The sequence below is a fragment of the Osmerus eperlanus genome, chromosome 16 (assembly GCF_963692335.1).
Source record: "Osmerus eperlanus chromosome 16, fOsmEpe2.1, whole genome shotgun sequence".
NCBI lineage: Eukaryota > Metazoa > Chordata > Actinopteri > Osmeriformes > Osmeridae > Osmerus > Osmerus eperlanus.
Window position 1 is genome coordinate 15,855,437 of NC_085033.1, and position 9,339 is coordinate 15,864,775.

General features: G+C 49.9%; 2 protein-coding genes and 1 non-coding gene across 3 annotated transcripts; 2 read left to right on the forward strand and 1 right to left on the reverse strand.

The window, feature by feature from the left end:
• The first annotated feature begins 1,959 nt into the window (after window positions 1-1,959).
• LOC134036743 (ras-related protein Rab-11B-like) lies at window positions 1,960-4,990 on the forward strand. The gene is made up of 5 exons (XM_062481817.1): window positions 1,960-2,258; window positions 3,311-3,506; window positions 4,110-4,303; window positions 4,493-4,573; window positions 4,686-4,990. Exons 1-5 carry the CDS (start codon window positions 2,219-2,221, stop codon window positions 4,826-4,828), a joined length of 654 nt encoding a protein of 217 aa, XP_062337801.1. The 5' UTR covers window positions 1,960-2,218; the 3' UTR covers window positions 4,829-4,990.
• Window positions 4,991-5,079: 89 nt separating this feature from the next.
• On the reverse strand, window positions 5,080-8,475 carry LOC134036740 (E3 ubiquitin-protein ligase MARCHF2-like). Its single transcript, XM_062481812.1, has 5 exons — window positions 8,184-8,475; window positions 7,462-7,730; window positions 6,682-6,877; window positions 5,948-6,157; window positions 5,080-5,871 (listed from the first exon to the last, which is right to left on the reverse strand). Exons 2-5 carry the CDS (start codon window positions 7,635-7,637, stop codon window positions 5,716-5,718), a joined length of 738 nt encoding a protein of 245 aa, XP_062337796.1. The 5' UTR covers window positions 7,638-7,730; window positions 8,184-8,475; the 3' UTR covers window positions 5,080-5,715.
• Window positions 8,476-9,227: 752 nt separating this feature from the next.
• trnan-guu (transfer RNA asparagine (anticodon GUU)) lies at window positions 9,228-9,301 on the forward strand. The gene has a single exon. It is a non-coding gene; the product is annotated as a tRNA-Asn (tRNA).
• The last annotated feature ends 38 nt before the right edge of the window (window positions 9,302-9,339 follow it).

Here is a 9,339-nt window from a genome sequence, read left to right on the forward strand (position 1 = left end):
GAACAGGGTGTTCCTGTATAGACCTTCTCTCCTCTGGAACAGGGTGTTCCTGTATAGACCTTCTCTCCTCTGGAACAGGGTGTTCCTGTATAGACCCTCTGTCCTCTGGAACAGGGTGTTCCTGTATAGACCCTCTGTCCTCTGGAACAGGGTGTTCCTGTATAGACCTTCTCTCCTCTGGAACAGGGTGTTCCTGTATAGACCCTCTGTCCTCTGGAACAGGGTGTTCCTGTATAGACCCTCTGTCCTCTGGAACAGGGTGTTCCTGTATAGACCCTCTGTCCTCTGGAACAGGGTGTTCCTGTATAGACCTTCTCTCCTCTGGAACAGGGTGTTCCTGTATAGACCTTCTCTCCTCTGGAACAGGGTGTTCCTGTATAGACCCTCTGTCCTCTGGAACAGGGTGTTCCTGTATAGACCCTCTGTCCTCTGGAACAGGGTGTTCCTGTATAGACCCTCTGTCCTCTGGAACAGGGTGTTCCTGTATAGACCCTCTGTCCTCTGGAACAGGGTGTTCCTGTATAGACCTTCTCTCCTCTGGAACAGGGTGTTCCTGTATAGACCTTCTCTCCTCTGGAACAGGGTGTTCCTGTATAGACCCTCTGTCCTCTGGAACAGGGTGTTCCTGTATAGACCCTCTCTCCTCTGGAACAGGGCGTTCCTGTATAGACCTTCTCTCCTCTGGAACAGGGTGTTCCTGTATAGACCTTCTGTCCTCTGGAACAGGGTGTTCCTGTATAGACCTTCTCTCCTCTGGAACAGGGTGTTCCTGTATAGACCCTCTGTCCTCTGGAACAGGGTGTTCCTGTATAGACCCTCTGTCCTCTGGAACAGGGTGTTCCTGTATAGACCTTCTCTCCTCTGGAACAGACTTCCTGTTTACATCAGGGAGTCTTGGTGTTTAGGGCTGCATCAAAATATGATTGTTTTTGTCAGTCTTATAATTTCTCTGCTGCACTAATTCACACCTGACCAGGGGGGACTTCATCCTCACTGTTACTGTTACATTGCAACATTAAGTGAGTGATTTTGATAAAGCGAAGGCTACTGTACACCAGGTATCTCGAAATGCCTTATCACAGACAATAGAGCTTCTACGATCATCTTTATTATTTAATCCCAAACAGCAAAATAGAATGCTAATCTTGTGTCTGAAGTACTTCTGAGATTCTAACTCATAAACTGTTTTGACCTATTACATCGTGCTGACACATTGCAACACACTATAGAATAAAGTGATAACTGGTGAAAGTCTTTTCACAAAATATAATATAATCCATAGCTATCTATACAGCACTTGCATTTATATTTAGGACTTTCATCAGGAAATTCTGGGCATCGTTGGCCAGTTCATTCATACACTTTTCAAGTATTGTGTAGGTTGTTCTAAATGAAAGGCCTGCTGCCAAGATGGAGACTACGATTGGCAGGAAATGTAGACCTTCCTGTAACCTCTCAGAACAGTGCTGTGTCTGTGAGAGAGAGTGAGACCTGGGAGATGGTGTGTGTGTGTTTGTGTGTGAGAGAGAAAGAGAGAGAGACTGTGTGTGTGTGTGAGACCTGTGATAAGGCCTTGAAGGTTCCAAAGGGCCCCAGCTGTTCTCCTCCCCTGGAGACCCTAACCCTAACCGTGGAGACAGACTCAGCAGAGTGGAGCACCGTCCTGGTCACCTCCTCCACACCCTCCTTGATCTTCCTGCCCAGGTCAGTCTTGGTCACCTCCTCCAGAACCTGCGCACGCATGCACGCACACACACAGACACACAAAAACATGCACACACACAAACACGCTTACGCACACACAGAAACAAGCTCACGTACACACATACAAGTACATACATGACGTAGCGCCGCTCTGAGTGGCAGCTGTCTTAGCAGCTCTTCTTTTTTCTACTGTTTTCTCGACTTTTTCTTGACTTTAATTGTTTTCTATTGTGATGAGTTTGTTTGTATTTATCTATCTATCTATCTATCTACCCACACGCAAACGTGTGCGCCGCAGCACACCGCCCCCCGCTGGTAGGAATGGGAAACGCAGGGACCCCTCCCCTCCTGCAGAGCTGGGATGTCTCCCTGCGGCCAGCTTGCTAAGACACCCCGGTGACGCATCGTGTTGGGCTGTACGGTGTACACTTTTATCCTCTGTATGTACAGCTGATAAATACATTTTCACGCATCCTTTAGCGGGATCAGCGTCGGAGACTAACCCTCGTCTAGAATGGGGAACAGAGACGATGAATACGATTTCTTGTTCAAAGGTAAAACATGATGCCAGCTTCTCCGTCAGTTCAGTCATTTCATCATTGTTTTATTCTGTCCAATGACACACCAGTCATCCGCATATGCACGTATTAAGTACTGGAATTGTTAGAGAAGCAACGTTGCCTCGCTGGAAATCGGTTGATGGGGATGATTTCGTTCTTCCTGTTGTCACAATAACATTCCTGCGCCTACGGCTATATTTATAGGTAGCGTGCAACACCCGCTGTTTCTGTTGACGCTTCAACTTTTACTAACTCATGACGAAAAGAGAACGAGTTACTGATTCATATTTTATCTCCGCGTTCTAAAACACAAGACGTGCAGTTGTAGCTTAAGGGTCGGTCATTTTAAATGTATCAAGCCCGTTGGGTTACGCAAGGTTCACTTTCCGGTTGATGCACACAAACACACACACGAGTTGTGTTGATGGTTTCATCAATTTTTTTAATTGATCCCGTGTTTGTGTTGCATCTCCTTGAGCCCAGCCCTCGCGCCTGCGCCACCAGCAGCACGGGGCCTGGCTGTAGAAGCTCCCTGTTACTGTACATACATGTAACATACACTACACAACACATACATGACTGTAAACATCACACTCTAGGCTACATCCATTGCTATAATCACACTGTACATGACTATCTGTACATACTACAGAGATGAAATTGTAGACTACATATATGATAATGCATACATGACTGTACATACATGTCTAGCTGGGTCATGCTGCTGGTGATGTGTAGTGTCGTTGTGGAGGAGACTGCCTGGGGAGGTAGTGGGGTGAGAGAGGGGACGGGGGGAGGGGAGAGAGAGGCTCTATTTCTTCCTGTCAGACACAACAAAGGAGCTTCTCTCCTCCTTCTCTCTCTCTACTTCCTCTTCTCCTCCTACTCACTCTCCTCCCTCTTTCCCTCTTTCTCCTCTCCCCGCTGTCTCCCTTCTTTCCCTAACCCTTCCATCTCCTCCCACTTCCATCTCCTCCCACTTCCATCTCCTCCCCCTTCCATCTCCTCCCCCTTCCATCTCCTCCCCCTCCTCTCCTCTGCTCCAGTGGTGCTGATCGGGGACTCTGGTGTAGGTAAGAGTAACCTGCTGTCCCGGTTCACCAGGAACGAGTTCAACCTGGAGAGTAAGAGCACCATCGGGGTGGAGTTCGCCACGCGCAGCATCCAGGTGGACGGGAAGACGGTCAAGGCTCAGATCTGGGACACGGCCGGTCAGGAGCGCTACCGAGCCATCACCTCCGCGTGAGACACACACACCTGGACACACCTGGACACACACACCTGCACACACCTGGACACACACCTGGACACACACCTGGACACACACACCTGGACACACACACCTGCACACACACCTGGACACACACACCTGAACACACACCTGCACACACACCTGCACACACACCTGGACACACACACCTGCACACACACCTGGACACACACACCTGCACACACACCTGGACACACACACCTGGACACACACCTGCACACACACCTGGACACACACACCTGGACACACACACCTGGACACACACCTGCACACACACCTGGACACACACACCTGGACACACACCTGGACACACACCTGGACACACACACCTGGACACACACCTGGACACACACACCTGGACACACACCTGGACACACACACCTAGACACACACCTGGACACACACCTGCACACACACATGGACACACACACCTGCACACACATGGACACACACACTTACACACACACACACACACACACAGGGTCCCCATATGCATACGTGCATCCAATGTCTCCCTGCTTGTCTCTCTGCCTGACTGTCTCCCTGTCCTCCCCCCCCCCCTCCTCTCCCCTCAGGTACTACCGGGGGGCGGTGGGGGCTCTCCTGGTCTATGACATCGCCAAGCACCTGACCTATGAGAATGTGGAGCGCTGGCTGAAGGAGCTGAGGGACCACGCCGACAGCAACATCGTCATCATGCTGCTAGGCAACAAGAGCGACCTGAGGCACCTGCGGGCCGTGCCCACCGACGAGGCGCACGCCTTTGCAGGTACACGCCCACTGGACACGCCCACTACACGCCTTCACAGGGACACGCCCACTACACGCCTTCACAGGGACACGCCCACTGGACAAGCATTCACAGGGACACACCCACTAAGACAACTACCATTAACATACACCCACTACCAGATGTTCACTAAGGGTCCTCTTGTCCTCCACCCTCCTCCCCCTGCAGAGAAGAACAACTTGTCGTTTATCGAGACATCAGCATTAGACTCCACCAATGTAGAGGAGGCCTTCAAGAACATCCTCATAGGTACGCTCCCCAACGGGTGTGAAACTCCACAGAGCAGTGTGTGTGTGTGTGTGTGTGTGGGGGGGGAAGACACACACTTACACTGTCAATTTCTCCACCCCTCCCCCATCAGAGATCTACCGTATCGTGTCCCAGAAGCAGCTCTTTGATGGCTCCGCCCACGACGACTCCCCTGGCAACAACGTGGTGGACATCAGCGTCCCGCCCACCTCCGACGCCCAGCGGAGCCGACCACAGTGCTGTCAGAACCTGTAACCAGGGAAACCCTACCCCCGACCTCACTTCCTGTCCCTCCTCCTTGGAATCCCTTCCCTCTCTGTCTTACCAATCTAGTTTTGTGTAATAAATTATATTTCTTTTTGATGGCTGGTCTGCTTGCGTTACATTAATACCATGAAATAAAGTTTTACAATATTAGATTGTGTTTGTGGTGATGGCGAACCAGAGAGAGAACAGACAGACAGTCCACAGCAGTCTAGATTCCCTTATTCTTTATTGCACAGCAAGGTGTTACAGGAAGACAACAATCCACACTGACACTGCTAGCCCTATCCCCTCCCTATCTCTCTCCCTCTCCCCACCTCCCTCTCCCCACCTTTTTTGAGAGGAGGAGGAGGAGGAGGAAAGATGAGGAGGAAGAGGAGAGGATAGAGTAGATAAAGAGGGGAGGATGGAAAGAAGAGGATAGAGAGGGAGTTAGATATACATGCTGCATCAGTTACATCCTGCTACATGAGTCTTCAGGTGGAAGTCAGTCTCTAGTGTTCATCATCTTACAGCCATGGTTGTTATGGCTGCGGTCTCACACAGGTGAGGACATGGAGGGCTAAGCGGGGTCTTCAGGTCAGACAGGAAAGTTCCCACAGCGCTCCGTAAGTGCACGAGTTCCAGTCCTTAATAATATCTGAATTACTATTATTATTATGATACATTTATTATGATACAGAGTACCAGGCACGGCCCCTGGCAACAGTCCCTGCCCCAGGCAACAGGCTCCACCCATGGAAACAGGCTCCACCCGTGGAAACAGGCTCCACCCACGACAACGGGCCCCGCCCCCGACAATTGGCCCCACCCCTTTGCAACGGGACCCACCCATTTGCAACGGGCCCCACCCCCAGTAAGGGGCCCCGGCGCCAGGCTCATACGATGGTCTCGTCTGTGGTTTTCTTGGTGGACTTGGCGGGGACGGAATGTTGCGTGGTGCGTCCGCCCTTCATGTCAGGCACCAGCAGACGCACCTGCTGATTGGTCCTCCGCCACTCGGAGTAGAGCTGACAGTGGTACCTGAACGACACCTGGGGAGGTACATACAGGTATGTAAGTGTCTGACTTACCCAACTGGTGTGTGGGTGTGTGTGAGAGAGAGAGTACCAGGGTCCAAAGGATGTAGATGGTGAACAGGGCGATGGTGAGGGCGATGAGGCCCAGGGCCTCCAGCCTGCTCCGGAGCTGCAGGTGGTCCTGGGCGCCCCGCAGGCACAGCCAGCCTGAGATGGCGGCCAGCGGCGTGATGAGCAGGAAGCAGGCCATGTCACACAGCAGCGTCCGCTTCTCACTGCGGGGGCCCGGGTCTCTCAGCCACTGGGAGGGAGGAGCAACATCACTTACCAGCACTTAGATGTTTCCTGTGTTTGATTTGTGAGGCAGTGTTACCTGTGTGAGGTAGTGAGGTAGTTACCTGTGTGAGGTAGTGAGGTAGTGTTACCTGTGTGAGGTAGTGCTACCTGTGTGAGGTAGTGTTACCTGTGTGAGGTAATGACGTAGTGTTACCTTTGTGAGGTAGTTACCTGTGTAAGGTAGTGTTATCTGTGTGAGGTAGTGTTATCTGTGTGAGGTAGTTACCTGTGTGAGGTAGTGTTACCTGTGTGAGGTAGTGAGGTAATGTTACCTGTGTGAGGTAGTACTACCTGTGTGAGGTAGTGTTACCTTTGTGAGGTAGTTACCTGTGTGAGGTAGTGTTACCTGTGTGAGGTAGTTACATGTAAGGTAGTGAGGTAGTTACCTGTGTCAGGTAGTGAGGTAGTTACCTGTGTGAGGTAGTGTTACCTGTGTGAGGTAGTTACATGTGAGAGGTAGTGAGGTAGTTACCTGTGTGAGATAGTTACCTGTGTGAGGGGCTGAGGCCTGCGCTCGATGGTGAACTCGGTGTGGCAGAGCTCACAGTAGCTGGTGTTGGAGGAGGAGAGCCACTTCTCCAGGCAGCTGCGGTGCACCTTTCCCAGCGTGCCGCTGCAGCTGCAGGGGGTCAGCAGGGTCTCGCCCCCAGCACCCTCATGGCAGATACGACACATGCCCTCGTTACTGCACAGGACACATGGGACACCACACATGGGACAGGACACATGGGACACCACACATGGGACACCACACATGGGACACCACACATGGGACACCACACATGGGACACCACACATGGGACACCACACATGGGACACCACACATGGGACAGGACACATGGGACACCACACATGGGACACCACACATGGGACACCACACATGGGACACCACACATGGGACAGGACACAGGAAAGGAGACATGATGGAGAACAGGAGGGAAACCAAACAGAAAAACAAGAAGGCAGAAGAGGCCACAGGGCAGGTTAGAGAATGACTTAACATGATCATAAACAACTTTCTACATGTTGGTGTAACATCCCTTTACTCACAACCAGGGTCGGCTCCAAGGGGGATTGATGGGCAATGCCCCCCCAAATGGAATGCTGTTCCACCCCGTCCCCCCACCCACCCCTATTATTTTGGCGTAAAGCTTCTATAAGAGAGCTATATACAAATTGCCCCCTTATGGAAACCAATTGCCCCCCCCCCCATCCGATTAATTCTGGAGCCTATCCTACTCACAACTCCAACAACTGGACTCAACTTACCTCTGAGAACCGACTGACTTGACAACGGTGGACAGAGGTCGGCCATCTTTGGCCGTCACCTTGGCAACGTACTGAGCCTGTCCGGACTGGGTCTCGTGCGTATCCTTGGGCAGCTCCGCGGTGGCGGAGTCGTCACACAGCGAACCGGGCAAGTGGCAGCAACTGGACGACGACATGGCTCTACCGAGGGTAGAACCGAGTGACCGACCAGGCGACAAGCCAACCGGAGCCGCCAGACACGACTGCCTGCCTCGACTACAGCAAGCTGGCTGGCGTGGTCAGACAACAGGGGGGGGGTAGATTATTCTACAGCCTGTACTATGACACAGACCTGACAATACTGAAGACATGAACACACAGTTGCACTTGGAAAACAAGTATAGCTCGGGTTGGTCTTCCATGTTGAGCGCGTTGGCTAGGTCAATGCAAAGCGAAATCGAAACAAACCACGCACCAAGCTCGTCAGAACGCTTGCTACAGTTTAATGCACCAATAAATAACGCTAGCTATAGTAGCTAGCTAAAATCTCATACGCGACAGTGAACATTTCAGAATCATAATCATCATTTACATAGATTCTGCAGCTCACGTCGAGCTGTCTACTTAAACACCCTGGTATGTTACTAAGACAACCCTCGAGATAACTGTCTGGCTAACCTAGCCATATTATATGTTTTTATCAACAACTACACTATCACAACTATCTGAATCTGTGATCTTACCCGTCTCCCTCCGCTGGCCGCGGCCTTACTAGCAGATGCTAGCTACTTTAGCTAGCTAGCTACAGATGACATTGAAAACTCAGCAAAAAATAGTGCTTGATATAATAGTACGGTACAAGTCTGGTATCCGCTCCATCGTTTGATGTCGAACAAACTGGTTAATATACATTTGTGTATGTTTAGTAAGGTGCGTTGTGTGTGCAATCACAGCACCGAAAGCTACCTAGCTACCAACCCCTGTTGTTACACTGAGAAAGCTAGCTCTACCAACATCACTGCACAGCTGTTTAGCAATAGCTGGATCAGAGGCCACGTGACCGTCATCACCCCACGTGACGCAACATTTTAACAACAAAAACATTTACTGGATGAGGACTACTATACTCTATTGTGCTCTGCTTTAATCTACTGTTTTAGGCTCATCTCCTTTCACTGTGTGTGTGAGAGAAAAAAACGTTTCTAAAGGTAAAAAAAAATAATGTGAAAAAAGGTTAGGATAAAGAAGAAAGCTTTATTTATTTTTTTGGGAAAATAAGTTAAAAGTTTCAATGGGTAAAAAACTACTATACTCTACTTTACTCTATTATACTCTACTCTGCTTTAATCTACTCAGGTTTCTCTGTTCTCCTCTCACTAAATTTAAAATCCATAACTGCTCGCGCAGTCATAACAAAACATTGGCTAATAGGCCTACATTTCAAGACGATTAGCCTATCTTGAACGTAAATTGCTTCGACACTAACACGCAATTGTAAAAGGAAAATAGGCCTAATTAACTTATGATTAGTTTGATGTAGGCCTATTTCTACAAATCATAATTTATTGCATTGCGTAAAGCGTAAAGTCCCCACTAGGGGGAGACATTACACCAGTATTGAAAGGAGTCGCTGTCGAATGTCGGAAATTTGACATAAAGGTAGGCTCACACAATATTGCGTACACTGCTTGAGGCAACGTTTAGTGATTCACAGATGTAAAACATCGATAGTAGTGGCTTTTTTAACAATTGTTAGATTGAAGTGTAAGATATTTTTGGTGCCACTCGTCTCTGTGGCGCAATTGGTTAGCGCGTTCGGCTGTTAACCGAAAGGTTGGTGGTTCAAGCCCACCCAGGGACGATTGACTTTTAATTTTTTGGTCTTGTTATATACAGTTT